Genomic DNA, 19,148 nt, shown 5'->3' on the forward strand with positions numbered 1-19,148 from the left:
GGACGCGCTTCTCGCATGGTTAAATAAAGGACTCTCCCCTACCATGGTTAAATAAAGGACGCGCCTCTCGCATGGTTAAATAAAGGACTCGCCTCTCGCATGGTTAAATAAAGGACTCTCCCCTACCATGGTTAAATAAAGGACGCGCCCCTCGCATGGTTAAATAAAGGACTCTCCCCTACCATGGTTAAACAAAGGACGCGCCTCTCGCATGGTTAAATAAAGGACTCGCCTCTCGCATGGTTAAATAAAGGACTCTCCCCTACGATGGTTAAATAAAGGACGCGGCCTCTCGCATGGTTAAATAAAGGACTCTCCCCTACCATGGTTAAATAAAGGACGCCTCTCTCGCATGGTTAAATAAAGGACTCGCCTCTCGCAGTGGTTAAATAAAGGACTCGCCCCTCGCATGGTTAAATAAAGGACTCTCCCCTACCATGGTTAAATAAAGGTCTCTCCCCTACCATGGTTAAATAAAGGACTCGCCCCCTCGCATGGTTAAATAAAGGACTCGCCCCTCGCATGGTTAAATAAAGGACTCGCCCCTCGCATGGTTAAATAAAGGACGCGTCTCTACCGTGGTTAAAGGACTCGCCTCTCGCAATGGTTAAATAAAGGACTCGTCCCTCGCATGGTTAAATAAAGGACTCGCCCCTCGCATGGTTAAATAAAGGACTCGCCTTTCGCATGGTTAAATAAAGGACTCGTCCCTCGCATGGTTAAATAAAGGACTCGCCCCTCGCATGGTTAAATAAAGGACACGCCTCTCGCATGGTTAAATAAAGGACTCTCCCCTACCATGGTTAAATCAAGGACGACCCTCTCGCATGGTTAAATAAAGGACGTGGACTCACACGAAGACAATGAATCTCAATGGGCCTTCTACGAGCATTGAAACCCATGGGAACCGGTTCCGCCCCACCCAAGCGTGAGTTTGCATTGGAACCGGTTCCATGTTTATTTATTTATTTACGTTACAATGGAACCGGTTCCGCTGCCCCCCCCCCCGACCCCCGCCTCCTCAGCGCAAAGCGGACACCGGCTGGAATCGATTCCGGAAACTCATCTTTAAATCGATTCTATCATCGTACATTCCGCACGAATCCCAAACGGAATCTATTTTATAATCGTAGAGTTCAGTACGAATCGATTCTGCCGCTGCGTCACCGTATCGCCATTCGGGGCGCGTGAGCCAAAATCACGTGACGCGGCGGTAGTGCCCCGGATGTACAGCGGGCTATACCATTGTCATTACTGCAATTGAGAAGGGGGGGGGGACTTCAACGCTTTTAACCTTATTTTTTGTAAACTTACTGACTAGTAAATGTTGTAAGAAAAAACGTATAGAATTAATTAAAATTTGAATACATAGTAACGTTGTGGTATAGTGATTTTGTTGTTTGGTCAGGAATTGTGTATTTAAAAAAAAATTGCCAACGAATTGAGATGGTATCGCCCGGGCGTGCCCTATTTAAGGGGAAGGCGCCTTCACTTTCATTGTCCTCGCTGCGGTTGGGAGAGGTGATCTGAGCCGACTGGCCTGCTGTGCAACAACATCAGTGAATTTGACAAGAGCCAATTCTTTTTTTTACGTATAAATTAAGTTAAACAAATTAAGAGAAAATGCGTGAAATCGTTCACTTGCAGGCGGGCCAGTGTGGCAACCAGATCGGCTCCAAGGTAAATGCACGCACATTCGTTCGGGGGAAACATGGCGCTTAAATTGCGTTAAATGTTACGATTAGAATGTGTTTTTATTGCTCAAGGAGGGTGCTATATGTAGGTGATAATGCATTGTTGATGTATTTACCCCATTGCAAATCGGCGTTACAGCGCGCGCGGGCGCGCTACTTTTTATGTGCGCATTAACACCGCGCGGCGGATTGTCTGTCGCATGTACATTAACGTTGCTGTATTTGCTAAAAAAATTATACGGTAAAACGCAAATTGTCTTAATTGCACGCTAGAAAGTATAACCGTGAATTGACTACGTTAATCCAAATGCATTTTGATTTTAAAAAAAAATATTTTATACAATTGCTTCTCTGAACCCGTTGAAAAACCGCGCCAAAAGTCCGCCATGTTAATATCCGACAGTGGAGGGGGGGGGCGAGTTAAAAAAACACATTTACCTCATGCGATAAGATTTTTTTGTACCACGATTAGAACAATGCCTCGGTAACGAACGCACGGTCTGCGTCAACAACACGCGCGGTGTATTAGACGTTTTTAAGCCAATCCCCCCCCTCCCCAGAAAATAAATAAAATATAACGGGCGAAGGGGTTCCCTCATCAAATGGCGCTGGCGGGAAAATGGCTGCAGCTCATCCCCCCCCCCCCCCCCATTGTCTAGCGCGGGTTGGCGACACCGCCACCTCAAAGTCCTCCTTTTAAAATGTTTCAGATGAATGAAGCGAACGAATCTCGACCTTATGATCGTACCCCTCCTCCCGACATTTTTACACCGTTAACCTCACCGTGGAGGCGAGCGGCTGCCGCATCTATTGAGGGATTTGTCCCTTGGTGTGCGAGGGGCGTGGTGGTTGACTGACACACGGCCATTACAAAAGACCGCTAATTGTTTAACATTTTTTAAATCTGTAATGCAGCGTTATAGGTGTTTCATTTTTCGGTGCCGATTCGACAAACTCGCGTCCGTCTTAATTCGATGGGGTTTTATTGTTTTTATCCCTGATTGAAGACACAATTTTTTTATGTTCGTGGTACACGTGGGGTTTTTTGTGTCGGTATTGGAATGACAATGGGGTGAGTGGTCACCCCCCCCCCCTATTGTGTCAAAAAGCCACGCGGCTGCCCCGCCGTGCCGTAGTTGGTTTCAAATTGAGCATTAAAAGGCTGTGACCAATCCACTGCTGGATGATAGCTGCCACGACAATGCCGCCACCTCTAGCTCGCTCTCCACGGATGTCCTTTGGAACATGCCATTCCTCGGCTTATTTTTCTGTGGCTGATATTTTTTGTTAAATTTAGTTTCTATATATACAATGCTAAACGGCAGCGCGTTAAGACGCCCTATCAATACAATCGTATATATTAAAAAAACATTTTTTTTACTATCTTTGGGCGTTACATCTTGTTGTGGTGGTGGATCTGTGGCGCAGTGTGGTTAGCGCACTGCGCCATGAACCCGGTCGACCCGAGCCGGAGTTCCGGCGGCGACCACGGTAACATTAGCGGCGAGTGATATTCTGGGGTGCAATCCCCACCGGTACACGCGTGGTGAAGTATAGTCGGACGGATCTCGTGAGCTATCCGATTCGGGCGAGGCCATCAATTAACCGGCAGTCTATTGGACACATCGCGCGTGAATTGTTACAAATTGCATGCGTTTAATTGTACCTTTTTTTTAATTACCAACGGGCCTAAATTGTGAACGTGTTTTTATAACGTTTGATTAAATTTTCGATCACCTTATTTAATCGTAAGCTTCTACGTGAGCAGCAACGGCGGGCGCCCGAAACATTGCTTGCATAGTTAGCTGCCGCCTTTATCACGGGGGCAAAAGTCTCGCTTGAGTCCCACACGAAGGCCGGTTTGATTGCCGCAAAGTGGTACCAATTTTATGACGCAGTCTGTGTAATGGGCCGTGGGGGCAGGGAAGGGGTTTTTTTTGTGATTGGGGAGGGGCGGCGGGGCCCAAACAGCTGCTCGAGCGTGACCGCATCCCCAGTGACATCATCGTCGTCGTCTTTTATTTGACAATGCACGAGAAACGGGAGGCTCCTGTCGCCGGCAGGCCACGCCCCACCACCAGCAGCCATCTATTCTGTTGTAACACGTAGGCTTTTGCGACGTCGCCCTGCTGCTGCTGCTCTATTTAAGACCGGGAGCAAGTGAGGGCTTTAACGTTCTGGCGAATTGCCCGATGATGCTGGATGTAATTACGTCGTACTCAAAATTTTAAATGATGTTGATTCACTCTTCAACACACCGGTGGGCTAAAGTAGTTGAGCTGTTTGTCCTTTGTAATCGTGACGCGTGTTTTACTGTTTTGGCCGTGTCGGGTGGTGGAGTGTTACGACACATTTATAAATAACGCGATCTAACCCAAAGACCTTTATTATGAGCCATCTCTTCTGTATGCAGACGTGCGGAACGGGGTTAGAGCCGCAGCCCTGCAAGCGCTGGGGGTCACTCCCTGCTGGCGGAAGGGGCCTCCCATAGGGCAGTGGACTCGCTACCCTCTCGCTGGGCTATGGGCGTCTTCTGGAGGGAGTGGGGTAGAGGTTGCCCACGCTTTAGCTCGCCACGCGCAGTGCCGAGCCGTGAATTGTGCGCTTGCCTCCAGCGCTCGGCGTGGTCGAGCAAGCTGCGACGGTGTGAAGGCCCTCGTTCAGCAGTGGAGAGACCAGGGCCGGTGTGTGGTGCTCCGATGCCTCGGCAGCTTCCAGTCAATAGACCATGGATGATATTATTTTTATGATGGTGTTGCAGAGCCGACCAAGCGGCCAGCAACAAAACCTCTTGAGGGAGGGGGGGATCTATAAAAGATTGAGTTATTAATACAGAACGTGTCTTGACTTGTGCAAGGATATTATAAGAACTTGGGGGAGTGGGAGAAGAGGCAAAACGACGGTGAATTCCAAAGTGGAGCTGAATGAGGAATGGAGGCAGATGGGGGGGGGTGGTGGTGACCTGCAGCATTTGTTCCATTTGTGAATTTGCAACACGGCTGATGGAACGCTGACAGTCTAGTGCAGTGGTTCCTCTTAACCCTGGGGTGTGAGATTCCCTCCCTGGCGGTGCGAGAAATGGTCAAAATCTATTTTAGACGGTAAATCCTCCAAACAAATTAATCGGGGGCACGTTAAGTACAACTTTGTTTCCTCAGACCCTTTGTCTTTATTAACGTACTTTGTAACAATCGAACCGAAAGGGCACAAGGCTGCAATAAAGGTTAACAACCACCAGGGCTTGTAGTAGGCAGTGTGGACGATTGTCAACCAACCTCCCCCCATCGGCGTTAATGATGGCGTCTGCTCCAGTCCCCGGCTGCTGGTGGTGGCGGTGTTGGCTCTGCGCTGACTCGCGGTAGAGTGGCAGCCCGTGCGTGACCGGACACGGTGCTCGGCGTTTACCCAACGCGGAGAACACGACCACACAAGCGCTCGCGACTCGCTCGTGTCGTGCTGTCGCCACGCCCGCGCGTGGTGCACCGCTTGAATTATTCACGCCCGTCTTTTTTTTTTCCCCCGTCAGGTGTCCAGGGGCATCTCTTGTTTTGGGCGGAGTGGTGCAATGGGTTTTTAGTTGGTGGTTACTGAAGCCTTCCCTGGTTTGTTGGTGCAGTGAGAGGGGATGGATTTCTTTTTAGAAAGAGGTGTGGCGATGCATTCACGAAATTGATTGCTTTGTTCCACTCCTGACAGAAGGGCCATTCCACTGCCATGGGAATTGTGAACCCCGTGACCTCTGCAAGTCCCACGGTGACATTCGTAATGAATCGATTTTTATTTCGAATAATATTGGACAACATTTTAATCTGTTAGTAGCCCTTAGTCGGTGGTGTAAATTCCACATTTTCATCAATTGGAACATTACACGGGTTAATTACATCCATATTAGGAAGAAAGGTGAGTTTGCTTGGGGCAGGGACATGTTACTGCTGGAAAATGGATGAGGGACAAAGAGTCTTCTGGATTGCAGGCAATAAATGGGACTGCGTCTTGAGTGGGACCGTGAGATCCGTTCTTATGCAGATGACTCGATGGATTGTTTTCATTGCTGGATTGTGGGAGGCTGCAGCACCATCCGGTCTGAAAGCCTTCATCTAGCAGTGGATTGATCGTGGCTCATTTGTCTGTGTAATGGTGGAACAACAACTCTGGATTTTACATTGAGGGTGGTGACCTAGCCAGATAATTTTCGGCAGGGGTGGTGGAGTTTTAACACTGCCTCCACCATTGCTTGTGCGAATTCGGCATGGTCATCTGAATGGTCTGTTCTTGGTGACCACAGTCGCACACTGACGGGCGCTTTCTTAGTCTTCCCCATTTTGTGTCTGCATCTGGCAAGGCTGGAGCTAATGAACGGCACCAGTCGTGTGTACAGTAGAGCGAGTTAGCGAGAGGGATGGATTCCTCCTCGTCTTTTTATAAATTCACGGGGGAGTAGGCTCGGCCCGTCTGCTTGCGCGGCACACGAGCAACGATTCCCGAGGTGGCGGGGGGGGGTGTTGCGGTTTAATCTTTGCGTACTTTCCACCGTCCCCTCCCAACGGAGACTGGGCGCCAGCAGCCTTTGTGAAATGGGAGCAGCGTTGGAGCGGGCAGCCGTCTTTTCCATTCTACCCCCCCCCTCTCCCAATCTTGAGTGGCACCACTGCTGTGGTTGCTAATTCACCCCCCAAACAACCATGACCCATGGAGGGTGGGCCCTGACACCCACCAGCCCCCCATATGGTTGTTGGTGGCTACTGCACCCCCCAATTTCTTTGCATGGCCGGTAACTGATGGGGGGGATAAAGGTAAAATGCAACTGGTTTCCCAGTTTTGCCGCATACATATAAATGTTCACCCACGAATAATAAAATCCTTCAGTCTTTAACCGAGACGGGTTAGGTGGTGGGGGGGGGAGCTGACAGTGGCCAGTGTGGTGGCTAGCACGCCAGACTTTCTTTTCTCTTATCGGTCACCGGTTCCGTTTTGTCGGTTGAAGCAATGGGGAAAGTTTTTGTTTTATTTCCCCCACCAACTCCCACCATGTGCACTCAGCAGCAGGATTCAAATGTGTTGTGTTGGGGTGGAGTGCGAGTTCGCCCACCGTCTGACATGTCTCCATGTGGGGTGTGGAAGTGTAGACTGAATAATCTCCAGAGTGTTCCTTGCAGTGGTGTGAGGAGGCGATTGCAGGGCTGTACCTTTAACTGGAGAGGGCCACATGCACCACACATTGACTTGGGCTTGTTGTCGTGCAGTCTGTTTGCCTGTGCCCACACGTGCATTTATTCCTGAAATTACACGACTCGATAATCAATTGCTCACTTGTGGAATCTCTAATCGATTTGTGCCCTTTAGTTGATTGGACTTAAGACGTGGTATAAAGAGTACAACTCTACGTAACCCTGTGTAGGTTGACAAAATAATTTTCGTCATTACGGAAAATGTTAGCAGCTTTGCTAAACTGAGTTCTATATATCAGTGCTTAAGCCAATAATTGGTGGCGATTTTATTACTCATTCCGTTTTGGCCACATCCTCTGCGGAAATGCGTACCTGTCTTGGATCGGCAGAGTCGGGTTTGCTTGAATCTATGCTTGTCAGCTGCCAGATGCTGCAGGAGTGTGGTTTTCGGTGTTGTGTAAGACGGCCCCTTAGGGGTGCTCTTTGGCAGCCTCTACTGTAAGATGAGGTGTGAATTTTGGGTGGTTTTAAGGGGGGCGGAAGAAATGGCGTTGTCTTGAGGCTTAGAGTCATGTGCTGGCGTGTGCCCGTTGCCAGCACATGCTATTGCTCTCGCAGATTAAAACCGGCTCGCCCTTATTCACTGGGCCGCACCACCGCGTGAGCTGTGCCCGGTCACCTGCCTTGCTTACACGGCAAAGGCACAAGCAACCATTCTCCTCGGTGCGTGGCGGTGGAGGGGGGGCGGCGGGGGCATCTTAACTCTGGACTGTGAAGAGTTATGCAAGCGTTGTTTAATGAGAATATTTTAAAGTTGTGGTGTGAATTTCTGGCATGCCAATGTCAGAGCGTTCACCCCCCGTGCCCCTCCCCCAAATATTTGTTGGCTGCAGAATGCTGATTTCCCTGCCCCCTCTGTGTAATGCACACATCTATCCGCTGCTGTTCCACCCACCGTGTTATGCACGGTTCGCTTGGCTGGCAACACGCAGTGGCCAAACTCTACAAGTTTAACCAAGGGTGGCTGTGACTTGCTATGACGTGTTGGGTCAGGTTTTAAAATTTGCTCGTCTTGTCTCGCTTGCCTCTCACTCTCCATACCCCTCTCTCCACCACTGCTCCCTCCCTCCTTCCTCAAACACCCCCCCTTCTGACTGCAGTTCTGGGAGGTGATCAGCGATGAGCACGGAATTGACCCCACGGGCACCTACAGGGGCGACAGCGACCTGCAACTGGAGAGAATCAACGTCTACTACAATGAGGCGCAGGGTGAGGGGGGGCTCGGTGGCCGTGTCTCGCACGCTCACACTGGGGGGGGGGGGGGGGGGCATGGCTGCGGGCCATACTTCTGGGTGACTTCTGGACCCTCGTCAAAGACGGGGCCATACCTCCACCCAGTCCTGATTTCAAGCCCCCAGGTCTGAGTGTCAGGCAGGGGGTGTTCAAAATGCCAGTCTCAGTTGCTGAGCTACTACCACAGGATCCTAGCTGCAATCTCAGAATCTTGATCTCCTCTTGATGGCCGTGATGCAGACAAGGAAGGCAACACTGCCGAGATCCTGGGTCTGCTTGTCTTTTTTTGGAGGGGGTGTGGGGGGGGTTCATAATGGCTGTTTCGGGTGCTCGGCCAGCGATATTGACATCCTGATTTGACTTGTTCTCCGGATGTCTCACGGGATCATAGTGGGCCTGTCGGGCATGGACTTATTTTTGCCGAGGTCCTGGCTTTGTGAGCCTTTGACGCTGGAGTTTCTGGGTTCATATTAGCCACGTCAAACACCGGCGCCACGTCACATGAAGACCTCCGCTTGGTATCAATCGCAAGTCTCGTAATGGCCACGTCGGTACCAACCACACGGCCTCCGTTTGGATGATACGTGCCCCACCACAAACTGCAATGGAGGTGTTAAAACGAACACTGAACCCAATGTAAATTTGCAGTGGATCCCCCTGCCTCTTACAAAAGCTCCCTTGCTTTTGACCCACGTCGCCTGCTGAGCAGTGCGACTGGCACGCTAATAAAGCGAGCCCTTCCAATCTTAGGGGGTGCCGGTGAACAGCAGCGTCTTTGTGGTTGTGGGAGCTTGTGTGTAGAGTTTGCGTGCAAGGGATATAAATGAGCGTGCGTGGTTGCGAAGTCGACTTTGCCTTAAATGAGTACCTTGTGCAGTGTGTGTATATAACATCAGCGCTGGGGAGACAAAGGCGGCCGAGGGTGCTGCTGGACACCCACCTCGTGTGCCGTGGCTGCCTTCATATATAGATGCTTGCTCCAACAGCACTTGGCCACAACAGTCTTAAAGGCTATATGGGGGGTGGGGGGGGGGTGGAATCTTTGCGCTTGCGAGCGTGTAGAATGTGTGGCTGCTGTTTGCTCGAGCCGAGCTGATGCTGGACAATATGGTGGGGAGTGTAGCTTGACTGAGGCGAGGTTGTGCGAGTGTAGAAACCCAAAAAAACCGGCCCACCGACCCCCAAACGTTTTGTAAAGAACCTCGAATGAGCGAGCACATGAATGGTGACTCACTGCGGGGGAGAGAAAGGGCCCCTTTCTCTCGCGGGTTAAATACGATGAGTGTGCTTGGAGGCGGCGCTGATGAGCTCATGCGTAATGAGCCGTGGGGGGGGGGGGCAGTTTTCGTTGTGGGGAGAGGGGTTTGTAATAGCCGTGTCCTAGATACCGTGCTGGAAACGCTGCAGTCGTGAGCTCCGTTCTGATGGTTGCTGTCATCTCTGGATAATATAAGATGCGCTTGAGATGGAAGACTCTTGGGGCTATTAAAAGAAAGTCTTTATAATCTGGGGAATATTTTACCGGTGGGGCGGAATCTTCCAGATGATGGAGGGCGCTGCAATGAATGGGTAGATCTTCTTTGGTTCTTTCGGTAAAGTCACGTAGAATGAGAATAAAATAAAACAATTATTTTATCAATTTATTATTTTCTCATTCTACGTGACTTTACCGAAAGAACCAAAGAAGATGAATCCTTGCAGTCACGAAAGCTTTAAATCGAAAAATGGGTAGATGTCTACTGGAAGATTATTCTGAACGATTAACTTTAGGAAGACCTTTCAGATTATGAAACTCGCCTCCAACAAAGGCTTTAAAAATACAGGGTGGTGGGGAGGGAGGGTGGCGGTGTTTAATCTAATCTAGAGAATATTGAATATACCGCTTTCTTTTAGTATGCAGTCTTTGGTGGCTTGGATCAGCATCGTGTCTCACTGCACTTGAACACTGTAAAATTGTAGGCAGTCGGAACCCTGGCTCCAAATCAGGATCTGGACCATTACCGGCATTCACAGTTGACACAGACACGGCCATTATGAACCCATCGAGCTGCACATTCTCTAACACTGTTAGCCAAGCATCCCACTGTTGGACAAAGTTGCTATAGGGTGGTGGTTCTTAACCGTTACTGCAGCCTTCCACCCCCTTTGTGTCAAACCTATGCATTTATTACCATTATAAATTGTTTTACGCTTGAGAACCCAAAGTACAGTAAAACTTTGGCTTGTGAGCATAATTGGTTCCGGAAACGTGTTTTTATAATCCAAAGCACTCGTATATCAGTTGTGATCACGTGATGCTCGGCAGACAAAGCGTGTACACGTACACTACTCGTATTGCAAGACCTGGCTCGTTTATCAAATTAATATTTATTTAACATTTTTTTGCTCGTCTTGCAAAACACTCGCAGACCAAGGTTTTACTGTAGTTGTACTTGCGTTGCACGTGCTTAATTCTTGTTTTCGATTATTTACCTTCTAAAACAATCTGGCATGTTTTGCACCTCCAGGGGGTGCGTGACCCCAGGTAAAGCTGAACCACTGCTGTAGGGCCCCACGTAGCTTGGGCAATTGTTGGTGCCGGCTCTGGCTTCCTTCCCCCGCTCGTCTGGTTTCCCACGCCTCTCGGTCTCGGTGACCGGACACTATGCGTTGCAACAAATTCTACATTATTATCACTAAGCAGATTGCGGCTATGCATGCGTGTAATCCAGCACTGGAGGCAGTGAGGGTTGGTGGAACCACTACATGAATGTTGTGGAACTCCCCTCATCAAGGAGGAGTCCGTCCATACCCTGGGCTTGTCGGGAGCAAGGTGTGGTACAGCACAAGGTGTTGGACTTAACCTGTCCTCTCCATATGGGATGGCGACTTTCCCCCCCCCAGCATGCATGGGGTTTGCGCAGATTTCCTCCCATGTAAAATGCTCGTCAATTGCCCGATAACAATTTTGACGTACGTAGAGTACCGTAGAGCTTGGGCACTTGTTGGTGGCAGCTCATTGCATGGCTGCCTCGCCTGCTTGTTTTGTGGTTCCTCGAGTCGCCGTCCACGAGAGAGCGAGGAAATGCGTTCCGAGGTGGAGATCATTATTTGTTGGTTGCTGACCACGATTGTATTTCTCGCTCTTCCCCCCCCACCTCAGGTGGGAAGTACGTTCCCAGGGCCATCCTCGTGGACCTCGAGCCCGGCACGATGGACTCGGTGAGGTCCGGACCCTTTGGTCAAATGTTCCGCCCGGACAACTTTGTCTTCGGTGAGTGTCGTTGTCTCCTTGTTCACGTGATGGGTCTCACTACCCATTGTCCGACTGCTTTTACACCATTTGATTTCCGCGTCTTCTATGTTAAAAACTGTCTCGTGTCTTGTACGGGTCTCCTTTCACCCATTATCCATCCCCCCCCCCTCCCACCCTTGTTTGTTTGACCCGTGTGGTGTACCTTGTGTCCACTTCCCCTGTGTCATTCTCCCATTGTCTTGCACATTTTATTTTTCACCTCCCTTGGTCTGTCACCCTGTCCATTTCCCCCCCCCCAACCACCCACCTGCTTTATCAAAGTCTTAAAATTAAACTTCATATTTTACCAGGTAAGGCCCGCTAAGCTACGTAGCTGTCTTTTTAGAAGAGACCTGCCCACCACAAATGGTTACTCGCCAAAGTAGCCTATCAAGTGGAAATTTATAGCGGGGAAAATACTCTGTAAATGCGTGACATTGATTTCTAAATGCGGGCATGATGGAGCCAGAACTCCACGCGACCACAGTGAGAGGCGCGCAAACTCCAAATTTACAGCGGGGCATCGTCAGTGTCGGGATTGAACCCACGATCTCCTGTGTACACCAGGCGAGTTGGTCAACATCTTGCTAATGTGGCACCGCCCACCCGTGCCTACGCGTCTTCTTACCGTCCGCTTCCGGCTCTCCTGTCCCCCACCCCAATCGCACCGCAGGCCAGAGCGGTGCGGGTAACAACTGGGCCAAGGGCCACTACACGGAGGGAGCGGAGCTGGTGGACTCGGTGCTGGACGTGGTGCGCAAGGAGGCGGAGAGCTGCGACTGCCTGCAGGGCTTCCAGCTGACGCACTCGCTGGGCGGCGGCACCGGCTCGGGCATGGGCACCCTGCTCATCAGCAAGATCCGCGAGGAGTACCCCGACCGCATCATGAACACCTTCAGTGTGGTGCCCTCCCCCAAGGTGAGACCGAGTGCTTTAGTTACTGGTACTCTAACCCCGACCGCATCATGAACACCTTCAGTGTGGTGCCCTCCCCCAAGGTGAGACCGAGTGCTTTAGTTACTGGTACTCTAACCCCGACCGCATCATGAACACCTTCAGTGTGGGTGCCCTCCCCCAAGGTGAGACTGAGTGCTTTAGTTACTGGTGCTATAACCCCGACCGCATCATGAACACCTTCAGTGTGGTGCCCTCCCCCCAAGGTGAGAGGCACAAGATAGAGAAGACCTGTGGTTGTTGAAGGTGATAGTACTGAGGTCCCACATTGTGAGGTGGTGGGTGGTGTTAATGTGGCCTGTAATCCAGCGCTGGAGGCGAGGGCGTCACACTAACGTTGCGATGAAACTCCCTTGCTGTGGCTATCAAGGTGTGGCTCCGTACCCTGCTTCGCCAGAAGGCGGTATAGAAAGTATACTTAGTTGCCGTCTGTTTCCGGCTGTATGGGGATGTTGCCCTGGGTGCTTTTCCAGGTGCTCTGGATTTTCTCCCACGTGCACAACAAACACTCAATTGGCTCAACACCCCCTAGAATAAAAAAAACCCAGTAGCAGAACCCTCTGGAAAGACTTACCGTGGCTTCCTGCATAAATAGGTAAATTATTGGATTTTATATTAACATGAACATTTTCGGTAACGGTGTGCCCACAAGGCAAGTGGTACTGGGGGGGTGGGTACTTACATCTTAGAGGACTCTGAGACGAGAACTTGGCCTGATGCTTGACTTCACGCTCGCCTAACCCCAATTTATAAAATCGACGTCACGCGTTTAAGAGTTTCACTGCTGTAAAGTTCCACGTGTTGGCCACGACTTCGTTGTGCTATCACTTGTGGCGAGATCGCTTCTGAAAAAGAAGCTACACAACTCGGTGGGCCTTTTTTGCCTGGCAAAAGAGAAAAAAAAATCTTTCTCCAATAGTTGAATCCTCCCGACCATGGCCTGCTATCCCACCGCGCTTGCCCGCCCGCCCGCTCGTCACCCCACCCCCTGCGTGCGCAGGTATCTGACACGGTGGTGGAGCCGTACAACGCGACGCTGTCGGTGCACCAGCTGGTGGAGAACACGGACGAGACGTACTGCATCGACAACGAGGCGCTCTACGACATCTGCTTCCGCACCCTCAAGCTCACGACGCCCACGTACGGCGACCTGAACCACCTGGTGTCGGCCACCATGAGCGGCGTCACCACCTGCCTGCGCTTCCCGGGCCAGCTCAACGCCGACCTGCGCAAGCTCGCCGTCAACATGGTGCCCTTCCCGCGCCTGCACTTCTTCATGCCGGGCTTCGCGCCGCTCACCAGCCGCGGCTCGCAGCAGTACCGCGCGCTCACCGTGCCCGAGCTCACCCAGCAGATGTTCGACGCCAAGAACATGATGGCGGCGTGCGACCCGCGGCACGGCCGCTACCTCACGGTGGCCGCCATCTTCCGCGGCCGCATGTCCATGAAGGAGGTGGACGAGCAGATGCTGAACATTCAGAACAAGAACAGCAGCTACTTCGTCGAGTGGATCCCCAACAACGTGAAGACGGCCGTGTGCGACATCCCGCCCCGCGGCCTCAAGATGTCGGCCACCTTCATCGGCAACAGCACGGCCATCCAGGTGCGTGCGGGTGGTGGAGTTTGGTGGTGGTGGTGGGGGGGCGGCGGTGTCGTAGCGCTACGACGAACCCCTGCGGCCCGAGGTTCGATTCTCGCCCGTGGCCATACATCGGTGACTTATCTGAATTGGTCCTGGGCCTCCCCTCGGTCGAGCCGGCCTGAAATGAGTACCTGGTCCGGTGTGTAAACATCGCCACTAGGGAGACAAAGGCGGCCGGGCGTGGTTTGTCACCCACCCCTTGTTAGCTGCTTGCTAACGGGCACTTGCTCCAACAGTCTGTAAAGGCTAGATGGTGGGAATTTGTGGAGTTTGGAAGGTGGTTTTTTTGTGTGTGGCATGGAGGGTCTTATGAGTGGGTTTACGGGGGATTGAGTCTTAGTTAATCGGAGGTGCGAGGGGAAGGGGAACCCTTTGAGGATCTGTCCCCTTGAGAGTGGCTCTCAGGAGCCTGTGTTGTTCCCCAGTGGAGAACCTGGGACTTTTGCCAGCGGTCGGTTGAAGCGCTGGCTTTCAGGAGGATCCTTGTCTTGCTCCTACCTCTGATTAGCAACTCGGGTTTTGGGATCATTTGATTTTATCGGACCTACAAAAACTGCTGCTGTGGGAGAGGACCCCCCCCCCGATTCTAGATTTGAAGCTTTCGTGACCGCAAGGATCCATACTCTTTGGTTCTATTCGGTAAAGTCGCTTGGGTAAAAAAATAAAACGACAAATCACGTTCGTTTAATTTTTTACCTCCATGACTTTACCGAATAGAACCAAAGCGTATAGACCCCCAGATGTTATGCCTTCACCACCCCCTTAACAACAAGTGTCTCACCCCCCCGTGTCTCTTCACCACCCCCTTAACAAGTGTCTCACCCACCCGTGTCTCTTCACCACCCCCTTAACAACAAGTGTCTCGCCCCCCCGTGTCTCTTCACCACCCCCTTAACAACAAGTGTCTCGCCCCCCCGTGTCTCTTCACCACCCCCTTAACAACAAGTGTCTCCCCCCCCCGTGGCTCTTCACCACCCCCTTAACAACAAGTGTCTCACCCCCCCCCGTGTCTCTTCACCACCCCCTTAACAACAAGTGTCTCACCCCCCCGTGTCTCTTCACCACCCCCTTAACAACAAGTGTCTCAACCCACCCCCGTGTCTCTTCACCACCCCCTTAACAACAAGTGTCTCACCCCCCCGTGTCTCTTCACCACCCCCTTAACAACAAGTGTCTCACCCCCCCCGTGTCTCTTCACCACCCCCTTAACAACAAGTGTCTCACCCCCCCGTGTCTCTTCACCACCCCCTTAACAACAAGTGTCTCACCCCCACCCACCCCGTGTCTCTTCACCACCCCCTTAACAACAAGTGTCTCACCCACCCGTGTCTCTTCACCACCCCCTTAACAACAAGTGTCTCACCCCCCCGTGGCTCTTCACCGCCCCCTTAACAACAAGTGTCTCACCCCCACCCACCCCGTGTCTCTTCACCACCCCCTTAACAACAAGTGTCTCACCCCCCCGTGGCTCTTCACCACCCCCTTAACAACAAGTGTCTCAACCCACCCCCGTGTCTCTTCACCACCCCCTTAACAACAAGTGTCTCACCCCCCCGTGTCTCTTCACCACCCCCTTAACAACAAGTGTCTCACCCCCACCCACCCCGTGTCTCTTCACCACCCCCTTAACAACAAGTGTCTCACCCACCCGTGTCTCTTCACCACCCCCTTAACAACAAGTGTCTCACCCCCACCCACCCCGTGTCTCTTCACCACCCCCTTAACAACAAGTGTCTCACCCCCCCGTGGCTCTTCACCACCCCCTTAACAACAAGTGTCTCACCCCCCCGTGGCTCTTCACCACCCCCTTAACAACAAGTGTCTCACCCCCCGTGTCTCTTCACCACCCCCTTAACAACAAGTGTCTCACCCCCCCGTGTCTCTTCACCACCCCCTTAACAACAAGTGTCTCACCCCCACCCACCCCGTGTCTCTTCACCACCCCCTTAACAACAAGTGTCTCACCCCCCGTGTCTCTTCACCACCCCCTTAACAACAAGTGTCTCAACCCACCCCCGTGTCTCTTCACCACCCCCTTAACAACAAGTGTCTCACCCCCCCGTGTCTCTTCACCACCCCCTTAACAACAAGTGTCTCACCCCCCCCGTGTCTCTTCACCACCCCCTTAACAACAAGTGTCTCACCCCCCCGTGTCTCTTCACCACCCCCTTAACAACAAGTGTCTCACCCCCACCCACCCCGTGTCTCTTCACCACCCCCTTAACAACAAGTGTCTCACCCACCCGTGTCTCTTCACCACCCCCTTAACAACAAGTGTCTCACCCCCCCGTGGCTCTTCACCGCCCCCTTAACAACAAGTGTCTCACCCCCACCCACCCCGTGTCTCTTCACCACCCCCTTAACAACAAGTGTCTCACCCCCCCGTGGCTCTTCACCACCCCCTTAACAACAAGTGTCTCAACCCACCCCCGTGTCTCTTCACCACCCCCTTAACAACAAGTGTCTCACCCCCCCGTGTCTCTTCACCACCCCCTTAACAACAAGTGTCTCACCCCCACCCACCCCGTGTCTCTTCACCACCCCCTTAACAACAAGTGTCTCACCCACCCGTGTCTCTTCACCACCCCCTTAACAACAAGTGTCTCACCCCCACCCACCCCGTGTCTCTTCACCACCCCCTTAACAACAAGTGTCTCACCCCCCCGTGGCTCTTCACCACCCCCTTAACAACAAGTGTCTCACCCCCCCGTGGCTCTTCACCACCCCCTTAACAACAAGTGTCTCACCCCCCGTGTCTCTTCACCACCCCCTTAACAACAAGTGTCTCACCCCCCCGTGTCTCTTCACCACCCCCTTAACAACAAGTGTCTCACCCCCACCCACCCCGTGTCTCTTCACCACCCCCTTAACAACAAGTGTCTCACCCCCCGTGTCTCTTCACCACCCCCTTAACAACAAGTGTCTCAACCCACCCCCGTGTCTCTTCACCACCCCCTTAACAACAAGTGTCTCACCCCCACCCACCCCCCCCCATGTCTCTCCCCCCACGTGTGCAGGAGCTGTTCAAGCGAATCTCTGAGCAGTTCACGGCCATGTTCCGCCGCAAGGCCTTCCTGCACTGGTACACGGGCGAGGGCATGGACGAGATGGAGTTCACCGAGGCGGAGAGCAACATGAACGACCTCGTCTCCGAGTACCAGCAGTACCAGGACGCCACGGCCGAGGAGGAGGGAGAGTTTGAGGAGGAGGGCGAGGAGGAGGCCGCCTAGATGGTGGTGTTGCCCAGGGGGGGGAGGGGGGGGGTAAGAAACGACAAGTTAAGTAAAACCAACGTCACGGTAACACGAGAGGGGGGAGAGGTGATGGGAAATAAACTTAATGTGAACCGCAGTGGGGGGGGGGGGGTGGAGTGAGATGAGGGAGGATAGGAACCGAACCGGTGGCCATGGTGGAGACACCACGGCTCCAGTAGCTACATGGCACGCACAGGGTTTGTTATTCATCATTGATACATCATGGGGAGCGGCCTCTTCCGTGGACATCCTAATGAAGTGGACTTCTTGACCTATGACCTTTAAGTTTGTCGCGAGCAACGTGGGTCACAGCCCCCCACGCACGTACGCTGTGCGTTTTGTAGCTACGACGGAAGGCCACCGTTTTCCTGGCGAGAGTCTTCCCGTTATGAATTTGAGAAATCTGCAGTCCCTAGGGAGGTGTGGTTGTGGGGGCATGGGCGGGGGTGGTGGCGAGTTTTAGGTAAACGGTTTAGCGTGGGGTTGGTGGTAGATGCTGCGTGCTTATCTGCAGACGTGGGAGGGGGGGGTGGTGGTGTACGTGCACAGGTGTGAAGGCTGGCTGGCTACCACATCCCCACCCATGGGTTATCCGTCTGTGTTGGAAGGGAAACGTTCTTGTGTCACCTGCCCGTGTGCGTGCATGGAATCCCCATGCCCAGCCTTGGCTTGTGTGCGTAATGTGGGGAAGCCTCCCCCCCCACACAAAGCCACCTGCATGCATCATCTTGCACCTGTGCATCGTTTGTATGCCTGTACAAGTCGATTTGAGTATTAAAACCACCTCCCCACCCACGCCCCCCTAACTGTTGTCGATGGGGAAGGACAATTTGGGCAGTCTCCAGCAGAATGTGTGTAGTGTTCCAGACACGATTGCGCACGCCTGCTGCTAAAATCACGTTCACGGATTTGTTCTCTTGTGAAAGTTGTACATTTTATTTTAGCCCCCCCTCCCACGTTGACTTGTTGGGGGCGGACGGTGGCTCCCGCTAGTCGTCCTGCATGTGCTGCCACCTCGTGTTTGCGGGTTGATGAGCGTGCACCTTGAACCCCCTCCTCCCCTCCTGCCACTGTACTCCCGTCAACTTCCATGTTATCGCCCTCCTGTGACAACACCGATGTCTTAAAATGATTATTTTCTTGTCCTCGCAAAACTTGGTCCGGACAAACATCCACTGTGTACAAAGTCCTTAATTATTTTATGTTTCAGAATCTTGTTTACCGGTTTTAAGTTGATGGCATTGCCTCTCGCAATAACCTCTTCATAGCAACTTGCAAATGAACATTAGTCCTGTTTAAAAAAAATGTTGGCTGCTGTAAGAGAAGTCGTTTTGTGTCTTGGAACTTTGCCCCCCTTCCTGTCTACTGGAGCCATTTCCCTGGGACGGTGCCCAATTCTCACCCACATCCCCACCCCTCCTCTCCACGCGTTGCCAACAGTTGCTGTAAGGGAAGGTGGACACTCGCACAAATTGAAACAAGTGAAACGTCGCTTTTTGACCCAAGTACAATTATGCCTCTTGGGGAAAGTGAGGCGTCAATAAAAAAAAGGCATTGAAAGATGACTTGGCTTGGTCTGAGTGCTGTCTTGTCTCTGCAATTGGTTGCAACTTGTAACATGTCCTACAGTGTTTGCTCAGGTGAGGGGGGGGGGTAGTAGCTCTTGAGCAGCTGGTGTTGAGGAACCAGAAGTGGGGAAAGGTTGATAGATCTATAGGCAATTGTTTGACATGCTTTTAGCAGATTTTAAGTCGGCATGAATTGTAAATTGTTTAAATATTTAATCTAGTACCAGTGCTGTGAACTCACCCATACTTTGGTGGAAGTAGTTGGTGACTCATCTGTTTTAGAGCCCATAAAAACTTCACA

At 52.0% G+C, this 19,148-nt stretch overlaps 1 protein-coding gene across 1 annotated transcript; it reads left to right on the forward strand.

The window, feature by feature from the left end:
- Nucleotides 1-1,484: 1,484 nt before the first annotated feature.
- On the forward strand, nt 1,485-18,844 carry LOC116957438 (tubulin beta-4B chain-like). The gene is made up of 6 exons (XM_032979579.2): nt 1,485-1,680; nt 8,023-8,131; nt 11,298-11,408; nt 12,103-12,347; nt 13,384-13,986; nt 17,043-18,844. The coding sequence occupies exons 1-6, from the start codon at nt 1,624-1,626 to the stop codon at nt 17,253-17,255; spliced, it is 1,338 nt and encodes a 445-aa protein (XP_032835470.1). The 5' UTR covers nt 1,485-1,623; the 3' UTR covers nt 17,256-18,844.
- Nucleotides 18,845-19,148: the final 304 nt, after the last annotated feature.

The sequence above is a fragment of the Petromyzon marinus genome, chromosome 74 (assembly GCF_048934315.1).
Source record: "Petromyzon marinus isolate PM22_M1 ecotype Great Lakes invasive population chromosome 74, UKy_Petmar_22M1.pri1.0, whole genome shotgun sequence".
NCBI classification, from domain to species: domain Eukaryota; kingdom Metazoa; phylum Chordata; class Hyperoartia; order Petromyzontiformes; family Petromyzontidae; genus Petromyzon; species Petromyzon marinus.